The 21,011-nt window shown below is 33.0% G+C and overlaps 1 protein-coding gene across 3 annotated transcripts in view; it reads left to right on the top strand.

The window, feature by feature from the left end:
* The window catches only part of PHIP (pleckstrin homology domain interacting protein), a 126,553-nt gene that overhangs the window by 17,030 nt on the left and 88,512 nt on the right, over positions 1-21,011 (top strand). For 2 of the 3 annotated variants that reach the window (XM_063096465.1, XM_063096464.1), the window contains exons 6-7: positions 61-159; positions 17,726-17,886. In XM_063096465.1, coding sequence (XP_062952535.1) covers positions 61-159; positions 17,726-17,886 — 260 coding nt within the window. The remainder of the gene's footprint in view (positions 1-60; positions 160-17,725; positions 17,887-21,011) is intronic. The other variant, XM_063096466.1, reaches the window with a different exon arrangement.

Here is a 21,011-nt window from a genome sequence, read left to right as displayed (position 1 = left end):
TTCTCACTTTTTGTTTTTGTGTGCTATTTTCGTATGCATAAAAATATGTGTGTTTAATAGGCTGCAGGCATGTTGTGTGGAAAGGATCTGCTCTGGCTGCATTGCATTGTGGAAGACCACCTGAGTCGCCAGTTAACTATGGTAGCCCACCCAGCATTGGTGAGTTTTTTGAGTTCACTATGTAGTAGATATCCTCTTGGTAAAGAGCTTTTGAAAATAAAATGGCTTTTTAGTTAACTGTGATACCAGAGAACTGCATATTTTGTACATAAAAATTCACAGAGGGAAAAACCATCAGGTTTTTTTTTGGATAGTGGTATTAAATAGTGAAGAAATCATAATAATGTGTAATTATGGATTGTGTACATTGTGTCTTATGTGGGCTAATTAGCTCATCGATATTAGATTTTTACAAAAAATTCCTTAGTAAAATGTGTATTATTAAGTTGCGTTTATAGGGATCAGTACCATAATTCAGAGTAGTTTAATGTAGAAAAGAAAAATAGTTTGGTTATCTTCTAAGAAACACAGTGTAATTTTTTTGCTTTTAAAGTTTCACAGAAGGATAACTGATGCAAATATGTCTTTGTCTTGAAATGCCTTTCACCTCTACTACTACCAGGCCCTTATCTTACCTGGTTTAATATAGCATCCTCCAAACTAGTCTTCTTGCTTCTGGTGTCTTCTACCTCTTTCCTTTCCATTGTACTGTGTACACTGTAATATTAATATTCAATTGCTATGTCACTCTTTTGTTCAAGGTAGTATAAAGATATCGATTAAGATATTTTAATGATGGTATATTTCCTCTACCACTTAGTCAACTCCTGACTTTCAGAGACCTTTGTATTTCCCCCACTCACACCCTCCTGCCTAGCTAGTAATGTTATTCTCCCTCTCTCTTACACTTATCCAAATCTTACTTATTTCTTCCTTTTCTGAGTACTTATACTGATAGTCATTATTGTGGTTTTTTATAACTTTTGTGTGGTGTTTATATATATATATCTTTTTCCATTGTTTTACCTTCAACTTTTTTGTATCTTTAAATTTTCCATGTCTCTTAAAAATAGCATAGAAGTGGCTAAAAAAAAGGATAATCTTTGTATTTTATCTGGAGCATTGGGTTCTTTACATAAAATTATTGATGTATTTTGGTTTGAATCTATTATCTAACTGTTGCTACTTTTGAAGGTGATCTCTTTTTGTCTGGTTGCTTTTAAGATTTTTTTTCTTTGGTTTTCTGCGGTTTGACTGTATATCTTGGTGTCAATTTCTTTTTTTATCTTGCTTGGGATTTATTAGGCTTCTTTTGTAATATCATTTATTGGAACTGATAAATTCTCAGCTGTTTTCTTTTGAATAACCTTTCTACTCCATTTTCTGTCTTCCCTGGAACTTCAGTTAAACAAATGCTAGACTTTCTCTCACTTTATCATCTGTTACTCTCTCTTCTATGTTTTACATCTTTTTGTCTTTCTTTGGTGTATTCTGGATCATTTCCTCTGACCTCTTTTCCAAAGGTATATTATGTGATATTTGCATGGTAGGCAATCATGGATGATCGTATTTTACTTTTTTTAACATGTGATTGTCTGGTTTAATAATTTTAATATGTAATATATATATTCAACAACCATTAAAACAACAAAGAATTTGAGACACTTAGTATATTTGCACTTAGAAAATTATACTGAGGGATGAAATAATTTTTCTGAAAGAAGGGGAAGGTAAAATACTATAACTTTCCCTTGTAGGGAAAATATTATCCTCTGTTTGGAAAACTGCAGATCCATGTAATAAGAGGACTCTGTTATGCTTGTTCTTCCAACACATTGTCAGTCCTGTGGTAAACAATGAAAGTATAAGAATGATTGATGGTAAATAATTTTTCTCTTAATGTTCGCTGTGTAATTACTATCTGCTAGGTACTATTCTAAGCATTTTTCATTTCTTTTCTCTTTTAAAACTTTAAATGGTCTCTGGGTAGGAACTGTTTTACAGAGAAGGAAATAGAGGCATGGAAAGGTTTGGTAACTTGACCAAGGTCATGCATTCAGTGAGATGTGAAGCCAGGATTTAGTCTGGACTGTTTGATTGCATTATGCTGTGTTTTATTTCCAGTAAGCTAAAGTTTCCAGTAATAATAACACTTGGCTACTTGAGAAAATTGGTGTTAGTAATTTTTTAGAAAAGGATACCAAATATTTGTAAAACCATATAAAATATTTTAGGCCAGGTTACTGATGGTCAGATCAGTAAATAAATACTGCTGACATGGAGCTAGAGATATAAACATGGCAAAAATACCTAGAGTTTTGTGTCAAGCATCCAAATGTGACTGGTTCATTCAGAGAAAAGAATTAATTACCAAGTAGGCCATTGTTGTACCTTTCTAAAAGACTTTATTTCATTTTTAGGTTTTAAGGTAGTTTTTTTTTTCTCTTCCATTCAGATTTTCAGGAAAGTCATAGTTCTTTATATTAAGAAATACCCGTACTTGCTACTTTTTAAAAATTATATTTACATGTATTTTTAAAAATCACTGAAGAGAAGCTGGACTGATCAAAATAACTCTGTTTATATAGTCATAGTTTACTGTTATGTCTTGTCAGAGTTCACTGTGGTGTACAGTTTTTCTTATCATTGCTATAAAGCTGTGAATAGGATGGTGATGGAAAGAAAAAGTTCACCAGGCTTCTTGGCAGAATGGTTTGTCTACATAGTGATACAGTGTATTGTTTCAAGCTATTACTAAATATGGGTCAGAAGAATTTTTCTTTAAATATGAATATTTGTAGTACTGACTTATTACATTTGTTGACTTCTCTTTGCAATCTTCTGTCTGGCTACTTTTAAGTTTTTCTTTGCTCTTTCCGTGGTCAGTGTTGTATTACCAGGTATCAGTGGAGGACGGATTTGACATTAACGTTTAACTTTAACATTTTAGCTTTTCTTAAGATATAGATTTAAATGTTTAACAGAGATCCCAAATATTGAAATTTTGACACATTATGGTAGTAGGTTTTTTTTAAATAAACTTTAAATTTTGGAATAAGAATTCATTTACTGAAAAGTTGAACAGATAGTTCAAAGAGCTCTTGTATACCCCTCATGCAGTTTCCCTTAATGTTATAATTTTACATTACCTGGTACATTTCTCAAAGCTACTAAACCAACATTGGAACATTACCGTTAACTAAACAGCAGACCTTATTCATATCTTACCAAGTTTTTTTTTTACTAATTGTTTTCTTATTCCATGATCTAGTCCAGGACACCATACTACACTTAGGATTTGTTCATTTTTTATTGAACTTCTTGCTGGAACTCAGAGGATTATTTAAGATGAAGGCGGTGGCAAAATTGGATTTCTTAGATATTTTCAAAATATGCAAACTATTGGACCTCTTCATTTGAATATTTCACATTTGTCTCAAATTTGAAAATGTCTAAAATAGAAGTTTTAACCTTTTGAAATTTGATATGTCAAGCTAGAAGCATAGGAATAATTTTATTTTAGGCTTATTGTTTATTGCTTATGTCTATTTTGTAAATAAGACCTGTTTGTTCTATTCTCTTGAATCTGTTCTTCATTACCATTGTCATAACCACATTTCAGGCCTTGCTACTTCTTGCCTGAAGTTCTACATCATTCATTCACTCACCATGTAAATATTGAGTCCCTGGATTGTATCTGACATTGGGCTAGGATCTGGGCATTGGAGTTGCTGGGTAAACAAGAACATGACCTCTCCTCTTCTAGAACTTAGATGCTACTTGATCCCCTGCCCCTGGTCTTACTCCTATACCCTACGACTTGGCTCTAGCCAGGATTTCTTAAACATGGCACTGTCCACAGTTTGGCTCAGGTAATTCTTTGTTCTAGGCAGCTGTCCATTGCAGGAAATTTATCATCATCACTGGCATGTACCCACTAAATGCTAGTAGCATCCCCCTTCCCCACATTGTGACAATTAGAAAAGTCACCAGACATTGCCAGGTATCCCCGGGGCAAAATTACCACTGCTTTAAATTTTCTGAAATGTAAATGTGATCCTGTCATGCCTCCTCCTTTCCCCCAGTGATTTTGAATAGTTTCAGCTGTTTTAATGTGGTACACAGACTGACCTTTTCTCACTTTTCCTTCTGTGTCCTCCCCTGTACCTTGTGCTCTAGGTTTGTACAACTCTTTGGCAGTTCTTAGAATCTGCCATACTCTTTTTCATCCCTTTTTCTCTACATGTGTTTTATTCTCTATGGAATGTCCCTCTCTTTTTTGTACATTTTATGGACATCTGTCTATTTATCCTTCAAAACTTAAATGTCACTGGGCAGAATTAAGTGATTATACTTATCTCTACTATAGCTTTTATTACGTGGTTATGGCTATATTTTTTACCTTTGTTTCCTTCACTATACTGTTTGGTCCTAGAGGATAAATATTATGTTTTATTGCTCTTTATTGGCCTAATTCCTCAGCATTAGCAAATATTAAATGAAAAGGCAGTAGATGATTAATGTAATTCATACACTGGGGTGAGACAGGAAAAGCTCAGGTGGGTAGGGGGTGAAAAAAATAGAATAGTGGATACGAAGAATAAGAGAGACTTGGTCTGAGGATCACTTTGAGGTAAACAGGGTTGGGGGTGTGTGTGTGGGGGGGACCACACCAGAAACAGATTTTTAAGAAGTTAAGTTTTTTAGGTAGACTGGGTTATTTCATTACTCATGGAATATTAAAATCCATACCTATGCAATTTAAAAACCCATTTGACTTATTTCAATGTATTTATATTCTGTTTTATTATATTATCTCCTTATAAATCCCAGCTACTTTGTACCTCCTGGACTTTGATGTAAATTGTAAAATTGAACTGGAATTGAGTTTCAGGGTAGGAGACCCAAAGTGGTTAGCTGCTGTACAGTGCTCTAGAACCTCTCTTAATACTATATTCAAAAGCAAAAAACAGAAGATCCCACCAATCTGTTGTTACTAGCTTGTAACTCATTTACTATGGAAGAGATATATGGTGTGTACTTGGCATAGCAGCAATTACTTTCAAAGTAATTCGAAATTCATTAATTTTAAAAATTAACGAATCTCTGGTATTGTCCTTTCTTGTATCACCTTACCCATATTATGCCTGTTTTCAGATATAGTTTATTCTGTATTTGCCTATGATATATAACCCTACTTAAGTAATAAATGGACATGGGATGGGGGAGATCAGAGAAGAAGAGATTTAAGCAGTTTTTAAAGGTCAAATTTGGAGATTCATTTAATGCATGTTTATCTTGTGAAAAAGAGTGTAATACATTAAGTTCAAGCAATCTTTTGCTGGTTGCTTTGTTTGCATTTTTCTTACATTTACCATATTAGCAAAGTAAACTTTTTATCTCTGGGTCTTCCATTTCTCATCTTTTTTGGTATTTTGCCTTGATACTTCCATGTCTTTGTTTTACTTTTTGCTTCCATGGATGGTTGCTGTTAAGTTCTACAGTCTTGTCGGGTGAGGATAAGTTTTGAGGAACCTGAATAAGGAAACACCTTTGCCTTGAAAAATAGCTTTGCTCCTCATTCAGTTAGTGCTAAGGAGTCTACATTAAAAGAAGTCTTAGATCTTGTCTACATTTATAATTTTGTGATTTTCTGAGAAACAGTTTGAACAAAGCAGCAAGGAGTCACTTAAAACTAGATAGTAATCTTTGAAAAGAAGACTCTCCTCCCTTCTGACTTTCACTGTTTTTTATATATATATATATATTGTTTTTTTTTTTTTTTTTTTTTTTTTTTTTGTGACCGCTAAGGGGATGGTGACCGCTAAGGGGATCGTAACCCCTGGCTCGGTGTTGTCTGCACCACGCTCAGCTAGTGAGTGCACCAGCCATCCCTATATAGGATCTGAACCCACGGCCTCGGCGCTATCAGCGCTGCACTCTCTCTAGTGAGCCATGGGGCTGGCCCTCACCGTTATATTTTGCCGTATGAGGGTACATCAAAAAGTTTTTGGAAAAAATGGAAATAAAAGATGATACAAATCTTTGTATGAACTTTTTGAAGTACTCACGTAGTTCCAGTATTGCACAGTATTTGAATTATTCTGCAGTTGGTAATTTCTTAATATTTATTCAATGAGGACTTTTTCCCTAGATCCTTAGGGGGAAAAATATTTTTTATGTAATTATTAGGAAGATTGTTTTATATTATTATACATCTATAAGATTTAACATATAATTTTAATATGTAATATATATTTTAACACTTTAACGTATAATTCAGTAAATTATAAGATTATAATAATATTCCTTGGACTTTTCCCTATTGACGTATTCTTTCTCTAATATTCTCTATTTAGTTTTGTTCCTTTCCTTCTACTCAATCCATACTTTATCCCTAGTTAGATATCTACTTATCACTTATTTAAATACATTTACTTTGACCTATTGTTTCTCAGTAACCATTTTTTCTTTTAGAACTCATTTTCTTCTGCTGGTTTATTCTGCTTTTCTTTTTTTTCTTTTTTGTCTTTTTGTGACTGGCTGCACCGCGCTCAGCCAGTGAGCGCACCAGCCATCCCTATATAGGATCCGAACCCGTGGCGGGAGCGCTTCTGCGCTCCCAGTGCCGCACTCTCCTGAGTGCACCACGGGGTCGGCCTTTATTCTGCTTTTCTAATCATAATTTTAGTCTTATAGTTCTATAATTTGTGTTTTTGTTTAATCATTTCTGACTTAGTTATATTCTTTTTTGTCTTGATCTTTGTTATTTAATCTTCATATTTCCAGTTGGCACAGTTTTTGTTTTTTTGACTTTCTTCAATATTCCCCGCTGTCAGTCCCTCTACCCACCATTTTCTTCTTTTTTTTGCCTCTTAAAAAACAGGTTAGCTGTGAGAGACTCCCAATGTGTATTTGCAATTTTGTATTTTTTATGGAAATTAAGTTAATGTTTATTACACCAAAATACCAAATACATGAAGTACACATTTATTTTTATTTTTTCCTTTGCTTAAATTCCTTTTCAAATTATGGTTGACCAAAAAAGGGTTGAAACATTGAAGAATGGCAGTTACCTTAGGTGAGTTTAAATTGTTGCTCTTGTAGCTCCATTTTAGTTTCTTTTGTAAATAATAGGATGAAATTTATTTTTAGTTTATAGATGTGATTAGGGATATCCCCCTTCTCTCACACTTTGTGTGATGTATCTGGCAAACAATTCTGGTAGTAATTAGGAAGCACTAGCCATTTCCCCTTTTAGTTTGCATCACATATTTTTCCAGAGTGATTATTGGGTTTGATGTTGAATTTTCATATCTGTATAAGTGAAGCAAATTAATATTATCATATTATTTTTCTCGTAAGGTCACTGACTTTTTATGTTTAATTTCTTCAGGGATCCTTTGAAGTTAAGGATTTGAACATTCTCCTAGACATCTTTTGAAACTGGGAAGTCCGTGATTAGTCCGAGTACATATTTATATAAACAGAGCAGTAATTTGTTCATCTTTTTAAGGAAGCTGCAGGGGAAAAATGGTCTCTCACAAAAGTCTTTAAAATGTAAAAAAAAAAAAAAACTTCAGTCAAGTTTACTTTTATAATACATTATTGTTAAGGGATAGTCGATATATATGTTGGTATAAAATAACTTTGACTTTGCAAAACATTTTATCTCATTTGTTTTTCATAGCAACTCTGTAAGACACCCTGCACTTTATTAATGAGGAAACCGAAGCTTAGGGAAGTAGTAACTAATTCAGTTATATCTCTGGTTCAGATCTTATGTATTTAACTTTAGATCACATTTGTATAGCACCTTTTTGCCTTCTTTCTGAAATTCTTTATGCATTAATGTACCAGCTGTGTCTACTTATTGGCAGTCCTCAGCATATGTACTCCAGAAACAATGAAACACGACATGTTCTTCCAAGTTTATGAATTGCCAGATAAATGATTAAATTTGAGAGCAGATATTCAGTACGTTAAGTAAACCTTAGTAATCTTGGTGTCTAACTGGTTAAATTTTTTTCTAAAATGAAATTGTTTTTGAACTGTTTGATTTCTTTTGCAAAATGAGCTTTTGCTTTTGGTGCTGTCTTTTCCAATCCATTTTCATTGAGGTCAGGAGATAAAACTGCAATTAATTATCCCAGCAAATCTTATTATGTTACTCCACTCCTTTCTCCCTAAAAACCTTCAACTTATTATTACTGTAATTTAGTCCAAAAAGCCTAACGTAGCTTAGAAAGCTGCAGTCTGCCCCCTACCTTCTCAGTCTGTTCTTGACACTTGCTTGCCCTTCCGTGCTTTGTGTGCTAGTCATACCTGATTGCTTTATGTTGCTTGAATGCTATGCTCTTTCTAGCCTCAGGCCATTGCACATGCTGTTTCCTCAGTCCGGAATATCCTCTCCTCCCCTCAACATTCTTTGGCTGTTTATTTTTTAGGTCTTAGTTTAAATGTTAGTTTTTTAGAGACGTCTACCCAGATTTCCCTGGTAACCCTTTCCCTGCTGCCCCCCATATGTTTAGAAACCTTTGGTATTTATTTCAAGATTTCCCTATATCTTCTATTTGATAACACTTATAATTGTTGTAAGTCCTTGTTTCATGTCTTTCTTCCCTGCTAGACTGCAATCTCCATGAGGGTAAGTACCATGTCTTTTCTTTCTCCCTGTTACATCCACTAGCCCATACTTGGCTCATATAGGTGCTCTATAAATGTTTGTTGACTCAATATTAAATGATTAAAATGTTTAACATACAACAAAACTACCTAACTTAAAAATTTTTTTATTTAAAAGAAAAAATGTTTTGATTAAAATAACAATAAAAACATTTTAAAATATTTAAAACTGAAAATATCATACCACTGTAGTATTTTCTTTTTGAAGTAGCATTAGACTAGTTTCCAGGAAAGAAAAGAGGAGGAAGAATAAATACTATTCCTAGTAATGATAGTGTTTGCCCTTTCTTTTAGTGCTTGTTATGTACTTTTCATGAATTTTTTTTGCTTAACTCTTGGAATCATTATCTCTTTGCTTTCTGTATTTTATTTGTTAGTATTTGGTTTCCTTTCTTTATGGTATCTGCTAAATCTTAAAAATATGGTGTGTTTCAAACAGGAGTTATAACTAAACACCAAAATTGAATATGTAGAGATATGGAGAGTAACTACAGTGCGTACTAGTTATTTTAATTACAGTAGTAAAACAAGGAGAGAAGATCTCATGGGTGTTGTTACCCAGGTGACTATTTCCCTTTTCTATTCCCCATTACCAGCCCCCTTTTTTTGTGGACAAAATGCTGATTATAGGATTATCCTTCTGATGTTGCAGCCTCCTCCTACTTTTAACTGATGTTGAGACTATTGTTCATTATAGTCATTATTGTGGTGTTTATTTGTCCTGTTCCTATGTTGGTCACTTGCTAGTTACTGATGCAGGATGATATAGAGATTAGATGGTGCTGTAGAAATAAACGAACCTGTGTTGAATTATTTCCCACATTATCTCGGGCCTCAAATTATGAATATTTCTTTGTTACTTCAAGGTACTATCTATATTAGTAACCTCAGAAGAATTATCATGGTAAGACTTTCCATTGTGGCTCCGTAGTGTATTAAATGTTCCTCCTTATATGGGTCCCTCCTAAATAAAATTTAACCTAAAACAATCTTTGACATGTTTCTCTTTCATTAAAAACTCAGTGGGAAAGATTTTACAAACAAAACTTAACAAACAAAATTGATGGCCTATTTTATTATTATTGCTTTGAATCAAAGCAGACATGAATTCTTTTTCTTTATAGCATATCATATTTAAATTTATTGTTAAATAGGCAACGGTCATTTTCTGTAGCATAATATACATTCTACACTTTAATGTACTTAGTCTTTAGTGTTTCTTTTTTATGATTAAATAAATTTAAATTCCTTACATCTTTTTCCCTGGGTCTGTTTATATCAGTCTTTGAATTTAAGTTAATCTCTTCAGACATTTTAGATTTTTCATATTGCTCTTTTGAGTTTCTTGGGGTAGATTTAAGTTACACTTTATTAAGTTAAAAAATCAATTAGGGGCCGAGCCCGTGGCGCACTTGGTAGAGTGCTGCGCTGGGAGCGCGGCGACGCTCCCGCCGCGGGTTCGGATCCTATATAGGAATGACCGGTGCACTCACTGGCTGAGTGCCGGTCATGAAAAAATGACAAAAAAAAAAAAAAAAAAAAAAAAAAATCAATTAGAATTAATGTATGTTCAGTGGAGAAAGCTTGGAACAGCTCAACAACCAGTCAGTCTCACTACTTATTTGCTATTAATACTTTGGCATATTTTAATCTTTTTTTCTAATATTTGTCTACATAGGCAGCATGTTAAGAGTACACTCTTTGGCACCAGACTATCTGAGTTTAAACTTGGACTTTTTCTTTAGGAAAGTTACGTTTTATCCTTTACTTTCCTTATTGGTAAGGAATTATCCTTTTTGGGGATAATAGCACAGTACTCACCTCAAATGGTGGGTGAGGATTAAATGAGAATGTAAAGCGCTTTGCATAGTACCTGACATGTAGTAAAGCACCCAGTAAATGTTAGTCATTATTTTCCAAACATGGTACACATTATAATAGTGTTCTATAGAAGCCTTTTTCTACCTACATTGTGTGTTTTATTGTGTCTTGACATTTACCTACATTATAAATTGCAGCAAATGATAAAACTTTCTATTATAAGATTTTTGAAGTCCTTCTATTGAGAATCTCTCTAGTTCCAAGCTGTAGTGGTTTCCCTTTTCCTTTATAGCCATTTTCTCAAGGTATTTGACACCTAGCTTTAGCATAACCTCTCTTGTAGAGAATTATAACTAGCGGTTTTTTTGTGACCTGACAGTCACATCTCCTTTTAGGGAGCACTTTTGTGATTCCCTAAAGTGAATAACATCTTATGTAATCTTATGCCTTATTATTTATACCACACAATATGTACATTTATCTGATAGAAATTCTGAAATCATCAAACAACATATGTTGAAAACTATTTGGACTTGAAATGGACTTGGGAGGTCATTTCCATAGAATTTGCTCTCTGAGTGTCTGGTCGTGAATATCTATTTGTTTAAAATTGGAGGTGGCATGTATGAGGTGTAAATATCCTTTTGGAATTTGTTTTCATGTACTCTTGCTACTGTTTTTAACACTTTTTGTAGTTCACTCAAGTTTAGTTTCATAGATTTCCAAACTCTTGTATTATAGTAATGGATTATTAATCTTATGTTTAGAAAGCCTTTATTAACACAGATTATAGAGATTAAAATGAAACCTAGGTAGTGACTATCGAGACTTCATTCTCTCATATTTTAATTTAGGAATTGTTTTTGTGGTTATTTATTATAAATTATAATCAGTTTTGCATTTTATTTATGGAAAACCTGGGGGCTTTCCTTCCAAGTGTTTTCTTTAACCAGAATCACAGAATAAAATTTTTCAAAACAGGGTTTAAAAAAAATGAATTTAATAAAAACTAGTTAAAACAACCTTCTGGTAAAATACTCTGACGTTGTTTCTTATCTGAGAGCTTTTTCTGTATCAGAAAAGGGCCCAAGTTGTACTGAGATACCTTCTGAGTTACATATTTTGTCTTCTTGTTGCCTCATCTAGTTCTTCTACTATCACAAAAATTGGTTCTCTGGGCTTTGGAATCTACAGCCAGTGCTTCTCCTTGCATTCATATTAGGCTACCAGCAGCAGGGCTCTGCTTTCATGAGTTGGCAGAAGTTGCAGGCACTAGTTCTAGGGCCCTGTAGTTCTGCTTAAGGGGGAACTGCTTTCCTACACTGGAATAGCTATTATATAGCATGTTATATTGCTCTTAACAGTTACAAAATAACAACAATGAAAACCTCTCTCTGCATAGTAATTTTATTTTTTTCCAAATGACCTTTTTTAACCATGGTTAATTTTGATCTTGGATTATTTATTGTAGTTTCACAGTGTGTGCTTGTTCATTTTACAAAGTGCTTTGCAAAAGGAGAAAAAAGTCTAAATATTTTGGAGGGAGGTGATGGTATTACTACTTTAGTACTTATTTGCAGAGATTTCTATCATGTATTCTTCCAATGTACTCACAAATGTAATTGCTAAGGTTATTGCAGATTCTCTTTTTCTGGAAGCTACCCATATTTTTTTCGTGACTCCGTTTAAATGGTATATATTTGTATAGTGAGAGACATTGACATAACTTTGATTGTTTTTTATCTTTTTCTGAAATCATTTACACTGAAAACTTGGGCCCAGCTATAGGAAGAAAGCGCTATATTCTGGATAGAAAGATGTCAGTAGTTTATCAGTGAATGAAATTAAATTTACATTTCCACCAATGTTGTTTGTTTGTTAACAGTTGTCTTCAAAATTAGTTAATAAGTAATCAAGAATGAGGCATTTTTAAATGAACTCAATAATGAAGAGGGATACCTGGATGGATATTAAAACATCATTAAATATAAAATTAAAATTTGGGGACTGGCATACGAATAGACTGTCAGGCATGTCAGTGGCCTAGCATAGAAATATACATACGATATAATAATCACAATTTAATAGAAAAGAGGATTGGTAAATGGAAAGGCTGGAGAAAATGGTTAACTAGTTGGGGGTAGAAAAAATATCTTCAGAGACTTCAAATGTGTATTAACATTGTAGATGCATTCAAAGTTAATTGAGGGGCTGGCCAGTTAGCTCAGTTGGTTAGAGTGTGGTGCTGATAACACCAGGGTCGAGGGTTGAGTCCTTGTTACCAGACAGCTGCCCCCACCCCCAAAAAAAAGTTAAGTGAGAAATTTAAACCACAAAAAAGTAAAAGAAAATGTAAGTGGGTATTTATTGTATTGTTGGCTGTCCTATTACAGGACCCTTCATATCAAAGCAGTAGAAATCACTAAGGAAAGGAAAAATGTTTATAGAACTGACTACATAGAATTTGTGAAATTGTGGGATGTCAAAGAATATTGCAATGTGAAAGCCAAGAATATTGTGGAAAATGGAAATATTTCTTTAGTAATATAACTGGAGAACTTGAAGTTTAGAACAAGTAACTTAAAGTCACTGCAGTTTTAGGTTTGAACATAAGTCTGAATTTAAATCCTGTCTCTTACTTCATTAAGGATTATGAGGGTATTTCAAAAGGTTCATGGAAAGATTCATATTGTAATTCTATTTTTCCACGAACTTTTTGAAATACCTTTGTGTAGCATAGCTATTAAAATGCTGTTTATGAGAAAATCCTTGGCAAAATTTTTAAAGGTGATAGGTGATAAAATTATGGATTTTTCTCCTTTTATGTTCTTATTGAACATGCATTAGTATTGTGATTAGAGAAATAAACTGATTCTTGAAAAAATAAGTAGGTATGAACTAAGAAGTTGTGACTTGTGGAGGAATTTGATGTATCATCCTAATACCTGGGGAAGTAATGGATAAGAACCTACTGGTACTGGTCTATTTTCAGAAAATTGAGTAAAAATATATTTACTTCTGCCCTGCCCTCCAAATTAAATCTATTTAGCAGGGCAGTTGAAGTGAGGCACTATTTTCAAATATTTTGGATCTTTTAATCTGTCAGATAAAGAAATTTCTCCATTTTTGTTATATTTTTAAACCTAATTATGTAATTTATTTGTTAACTAACCAAATTGATCATCTACTAAGTATCGGCCACCATTGTCAGCTTTAGGCTAATGAAAGAACAAAACAGACCAAAAATTCTGGAGTTTGTTATGTTGTAATGGGGAGAGGCAGGAAATAAGCAATAAACGTAATAAGCAAATAAATGTATAGTATCCAGTGATAAGTGATGAATAAAGAACAAATATAGAGCTCTATAAAGGGGGATTAGGAATTATGGGTGGTAATAGGGGGTGGGTTGTAGTTTTCAATGGACTGAACAGGTTAAGCCTCATTGAGAAGGTAATAGACATCTGAGAAAAGACTTGAAAGGGGTCAGGGAATTAGCCATAATGTGGGGAGAGCATTCTAGGTGGAGGGAACAGCCAGTGCAAAGACCCTAAGTTAGGAGGATGCCTGATGTGTTGGAAGAATGGTGGAGATTAGAGGAGCTGAGCAGGCCAAGGGACGAAGTAGCAGGTGAAGTCAAAGAGGTAATGGGAGTTTGGGCAGAGTCATAGTAGGCTGATAATGTAGGGAAGTTGGTGTTTATTCTGAATGAAATGAAGAGCGTTGCAGTTTTGAGCCTAAGAAGTGATGTTAGAGGTCAATCAGGAAGCTTTTGAAATTTGCCACAGTCTTTCAAGAGGAGGTGACATTTGAACTGGTCCTGGAGGAGAAGAAAGTATTTGTTAAGCGAAAAAGATATGTTTCGGTAGGCTTTATTTCAGAATATTTCCCATCACCGTACTTAAGAAAATGCATTATTTATTTATTTATTGAAAATAAATACTTTTAAGCCAAAGATGTGTATGCTACTTGATTTAAGGTTGAAACTATAACGTCATATAAAGAATGTCTTTGTGTCTTTTTATATCTGTTTAACCAAGCTCATTTTAAAAACTGATGTTCTAGTTTAATAAAATTTAGGGAGATCCTGTAATCCAAGAGACATTTCCTTTTTATTCAAAAATTTAATTAGTTTATTATTAATTTCTTTAGAAAGTGAATAATTGCCTTTTGCCTTTCTTCCATAAAACTGTAAATTAAATTGAAACATTTTATGTATGTTATTAACTAAGATTCATATATATGTGTATATATAGAGAGAGAGATGTATATATATATATATAAACTTTTTTATTTAAAAGGCTCTACACTCAAGTGTGAAAAATATGAGAGAATTTCTGTCCTTAAGATACTTAAGATCTGGTAGGGGAGATAGACATTATGTAAATAGTATAATAAAAGAAAACATGAGTTCATTGAATTGGAGTCCAAGACCATCCTCCTCTCTACCTTTGTAAAAATTATCTACCTATTTGATCTGTTCAGGCCTTCCTCAAATTCAGCCTCTTCAGTTGTATTTTGGCTACTGAGCTCCATACCTACACTTGTTCTTTTTCCTCTAACTTCTGTAGTTAGAAAGTTTGAACCGCCAACTTCTTACCTGGGAGCTCTTTACATACTGTTCTCTCTGTATGTTATATCTTTTAATGATGTCACACAAGTTCATAGATTGGTTGAGAGCAAAGACTCTGCTAGGTACCTTCTCCTTTAGGTTTCAGTCATAGTATAGATATTCAGTAGTTAACTGGTAGCTAACCATTACAAAGGGTAGTGTGGAATATAGTTTTAAGTATAAATGTATTTCACTTAGTGTGTTTCTGGAAAGTTTTACTTGAAAAGTAGACTGTAAAGTAACTTTTTGAAAGGGATATTCTTCTGTTCAATTGACCAATTGACTCCCAAAATGAAAATAAAGATATAATCTTAGTTTAGGTCAGAGATTCAGTAAAAACTATGTATGTGTAAGGGAACAGTAAGATGTTACTGTATGTGTTAGGGAAGCATTTTTTACTTAGAAAATGCTTTATTGTCTCTGATTTTTAAATCAGGTATTTGTAATGAATTCATCTAAAAAAAATTCTGACTTATACTTAACTAGTGTTTGATCGTCATTGAGAAATAATAGTTTTGATATTTTAATTATCTCAAGCAATCATGTATTCATACCTGAACAGTTAAATATTTTCATAAAATTTGACATTTTGAGGATTTTGTAAATTTTGGATAGAGGCATGTATTAGTCTGTTTCTGTTACTTATAATAAAATACCTGGAACTGGATAATTTGTAAAGAAAACGAAATTTATTGCTTAGAATTTCAGAGGCTAGGAAGCCCAAAGTTCAGGGAACACATCTGGTGAGTCTTCTTTGGTGGTGGCTTTGCAATGCAGGGGTCTCACATGACAGAAAATGGTAGAGTAGAGAGAGGGTCAGTCTCTTTATGTTCCTCTTTTAAAGCCCTAAGAACCATGCCTCTGACCACCATTTTTAATCCATTAACTAGGCGTAGTCCTCAGAATCTAATCACCTCATCAAGGCCCCACCTTTGAATTACCGTAATAGGGTTTCCCACCCTCAACAATTTCAGTGGAGATTTAAGCTTCAATGAGTTTGGGGGCATCCAGTCTATAGCAAAGGAATTAAAATGCATCTTTGTACCACTGTCAATATTTGTGTGATAGGTTATAATTTATTTTCTTATGGAAACAGGTGAGTCTGGGATGTCAGTAATCCTTGGTGTTTAGATAAGACAATGTGAGTTCTCATCTGGGAGGACAATTGATGTCTGTGGTTTTGTGTGATTTTTGCACTAATTCGTTTGGAGCCAAAGCATTGGAGGATGTCTTTTACCAGGCCGTTTCTGTGCATAGGGAAAATGTCAGTGGTTAAGCTGTTGCAAATTTATTGTCTCTGTTAAATTATTTATAACCAGCTTAAGCCTAAATATGTTAATTCACAATTGTCATAACTTGTCTTAGACATTCCCCGGTTTTGGAATAGATTGTTCCATGAACGTATATGCTAACAGCAAGAGAAATACTTGATCAGAATGTAAAATTATTGCTGTAGTAAAAGAACGTATAAGCATAAGTAATTATTCTTTAAAATCTGCAGTGCCTCCATCTACATGTCTTCTCACCAGGCCCCGAGATGGGGTTTTTTTTGTTTGTTTGTTTTGTTTGCAAGTATAGTATGAGACAAACATTTATTGGATGTGAGTAAAATAAGAAATATTATGATTCTGTACAATACACTCGTTATATTTATGTTTCATCAACTTAGGGCATAATTGCTAGACTCCAAACCTGGGATAAGTAGTATTTTGTATATATATTTAATTTTCCTTGTGACCAAATTCAAGTGAGAAACTGTAGTTTTAACTATCGAATGCAGATGGCAGTCACAGTTTTTTAAAAAAGCCTTATATTAAAAGATAATCCAAAGGTTAATAATGTACCTACAGATCAATCAACATTTATTTATTGAGCACCTTCTTTGTCTATAAGTTATCAGTATAGAAAATACAGTAGTAATTTGAATGAAAGAGAACATTTGGGGCTAGACTCAGCATATTGGGCTTTGTAGCAGAAGATAAACTTCAGTCAGATCTTGAAAGATGGTTAGAATGGATAAGTTGAAAAGAGAGAGCTACTGAGATGTAGAAGAGTCATTACACAGGGGTTTGGCAAGATTCCTAGTTTAATTATTTTTTAATAATGCAAGTGACTTATTCGTCTGTCTTGTTGCAAAGATTTTTTTAAACATTCTGTGTATCATATTTAGAGTGTTTAAATATTACTAGTTGATGAGAAGTAAAAATCACTGGATTCCAGTTTTAACTGCTTTTGTGAAAAAAACTATTTCATAGTAGATAGCTTTTAAAGAAAACTGTATAAAATGCTTCAGTTTTTAAAGAGCGCTAGCCAGAGAGTAAAGAAGTCTTGGTTTTAATTCTAGCTTTATGCTTTACTTTGTGACTTTGGACAGGTCATTTAACTGCATTTGCTTATTTATGAAATGAGGATAATAGTGCCTGACTTATTTCAAGTGAAATATGTTTTTATTGACTATTTTGAAGACTTTTATCTAGGAACCACATATATTAGAAAGCATCTTTATTTTTACTAACATATGACAAATTGGAATATATGAATTCTTAAAAGGTGATAATTTAGTAAAATTAATTTCTGGATTATATTTATTTTCCCCCTTTTTCTTGGTAGCGGATACTCTGTTTTCAAGGAAGCTGAATGGGAAGTACAGGCTTGAGCGACTTGTTCCAACTGCAGTATATCAGCATATGAAAATGCATAAACGAATTCTTGGACACTTGTCGTCAGTGTACTGTGTAACTTTTGATCGAACTGGCAGACGGATATTTACTGTAAGTAATTTTTAAAGTATTGTCTTTATTCATATATGGAATTTAAGAAACAGTGTTTATAGATAACCTGAAATAAAACCTTTGTTTTTTCTTTTAATGGGAAACTGGAAATTCAGGTCATTTAACTTGCTATAATAGATGATTTTACTTAAATTTGGACTTTATCCAAGTTTGGAAAGTTCCTGAAAGACATGTAGCACAGTCACAGTTATATTGTCTGTAGAAAACCACTTGCTTGTCTATGAGAAATTCCCTTAAAATAGTGATAGAAACAATTCTGAGCATATCTAACATTCTTTGCTGATTATCTTTTATCCTTAGCACCTCGTTCTTAAAAATATCTTTTTTATTTAAAGAGACTCTGGGTTTATTTATTTGCTGCTGTTTCTTTAAACCTGCTGAGTGGAGAAAAGCAGAGCTTTTCAGCTTTATTTTACATGAGAAAATTTCTTTTGTGAATATTTTGATTTATTTTTAGGTGCCTTAACTATTACATTTGTTAAGAGTAATACTCATTACACTATTATGGTTATTCTTATTATTAAACACTACCCTGTGGGCTGAAGGTATGCATTCATTCACAAGTTCCTTAATTTCTTTTGAAATAAGGAAATTCCCATTTCTGTCTTTGAGGAGAGTAGCTGCAAATTTTACAGTCATGATAATTATAGATTCCTCTTTTTAGTATATTTGCTTGTAAACTGAGTCCTATTTATACCCACTTCTTCTTTACCCATATGTTAAGTCATCTTTAAAAAGCTAAATATCAGGATGTAGGAAAGCATTTTTATAGATCACTTCCTATGTCACTATTTTCCCCTTTCAACTTCTCCTTATCTCCATTGTTCTCTGTGAAACAAAATAAAAGTGAAGTTTTCTAAACTTTCTGACAGGTTATTTTCAGAGTGGAGAGCAGGCTTCTTAATATTTGCTGAATTACTTGAAATGTCTATAATAGTAATTTGTTCTCAGTTAGTAATTGATAATTTATTTAGCCATTCAAGTTTAATATGCTAATATTAAAATTTAGCTTTTAAAAGCTAAAGTAAATTTGTCATTTCTAGTGTTTTAAAGACTTCTTTCAAAAGCATAGTAAGTTTAAATAATGAGAAAGAAGCATTACATTGTATTTATATTTCATTTTGGTGAGTATAAAGTTATGCCATTGCACTGAGATTATGAAAAATATATAACTTTTTAGGTTTTGATGTTAATAAAGTACATTGTAGGAATTTTTTTTAAAAAAATGATAGGGATCGTAAGCATTTGTTTGTCATACTTTATGAAGCCTTTGTGTTTTGAAATGAATTATATATATAATCTTCTGAGATTTTTTGAGGGAAAATGCAATGAAATAATGTGCTCGTTGCTATCTTAGGAGTTTAATAGAATGGAAAGTACAAAGTTAGAAGAGCACTTTGAACCAGAGGTTAGCAGTCAAATTCAGCTCGTCACCTGTTAAAAAGTTTATTCAAACACAGGTGTGCTCAGTTGTTTATCTATTGTTTGTAGTTGCTTTCCCACTACAATGGCAGTGTTGAATTGTTATGACAGAGAAAATATGACCTGCAATGTCTAAAATATTTCTTATCTGGTTCTGTATAGAAAAAAGTTTTCGTCCTTTTCTATATATTTAATTCCTCTAATGGCATTTGATTTGGGGAATAGGAATGATATGTGAAGAGTTAGCTGATTTGTAGTTATTTCCTTTAGTGGAAGGCACATAAATAAAGGGAAGAAAAGTAGCCCTGTAGTATTTTATATGGTCTTACCAAGAGTCTAAAAGATGTTTATGTGATATAATTTGCTAATTGTGTCAAACTCATAGTATCATTGGTAGTTTTTTACTGGCTCATTTACAGATTCCAAAATAATACCTTATGAAAAGATGTAAAGACATGAAAGTACTGTTTTTTTAAAATTTCTTCATATTTTTATGATTATCACCTCAAGTGGTGATAGGGTACATATGTGTTCACTGTTCATATCACCTCATGAAGTGGGATGGATGCCGAGTGTTTTCTCAGTAGGAACACACCAGACACTGACTGGTGCTTTGGAAATCAGTCTCAAAAATTGATAGTATAAGGCTTTAGGATAGTAGATCATGATTGACCAGTGAAAGATTCCTGTAAGAGAACCCACTGTTATTAGTTATTGGAATAGCATTTCAGTAACAGACCAACCAGTGTTTCCTTTTTATTTATGGCATTTTAAGACCTTGCAGATTTCTTTTGAAGGTGCTTGTATAGATACATTTGAAAGCTTTCTCCAAGGGATTAATTCTCTTGAGTCCTTTCTCAGGAGGCACAGCTAGAGGTCGTGTGGTGTTGTGGTTATGTGCATCATTTTTAGCATCAGGGGGCTCTTGGTCCTGCTTTACCACTTCCTAGTAGCGTAATTTTGGCAGATTACCTCACCCCTTTAATCTCCAGTTTTCTCATCTCGTTTAAAAAAAAAAAAAATGGAGGAGAGTAGATAATAATAGTACCACCCCCACAGGATTTTTGCACAATTATATGAAATAATGCTTATAAGTAGTATTAAACAAAGTATGCAGTACACAGTTATTGTTTTACCTACTGCTGCTGTTAATTTTATAGATAGATTTAAGTAAACTTTATCTATTTTTTACCCGACTAAAATCTGATTTATAAATGCTATACAAGATTTAAAAGGAAATCATTGTAATTGATAAGTGAAATTCTTTATTAGGAAAATTTATCATTATTTTGTACTAGAATATTTTTAAAATAGATCTTTTTCCAATAGAATAATGAGAAAAACATAAGAGAGGGAGGTAGCATAATTTCCAAGTAAGATTTTGCTCCCTGATTCTCTCTTAGCCTTTTAATTTTTCTACTTGGTTTCAGAATCATTGCCTCAAATATTATTTACCAAAGAAAAGCAGAGTTAGTGAATTCTTAGGACTAAGGCACTCAAAATACAGCAGTATATTGAACACCATAAAAAAATTGGGGAGTTTTTTTGCCCTCTTTTTCAGAAACGTAAAATGTATCTCTTGTTCAAATTAAGGCAAGGAACACAAAATATTTCCATCAATATAAGAAGTTATAATAACAAGTAGGAGTTTATGCCTTCCTTTAATGAACTTTAGAGGCTTT

This window comes from Cynocephalus volans, chromosome 5 (genome assembly GCF_027409185.1).
Source record: "Cynocephalus volans isolate mCynVol1 chromosome 5, mCynVol1.pri, whole genome shotgun sequence".
NCBI lineage: Eukaryota > Metazoa > Chordata > Mammalia > Dermoptera > Cynocephalidae > Cynocephalus > Cynocephalus volans.
Note: the sequence above shows the minus strand (reverse complement) of the source record. Positions and strands in the feature narration are given on the sequence as shown.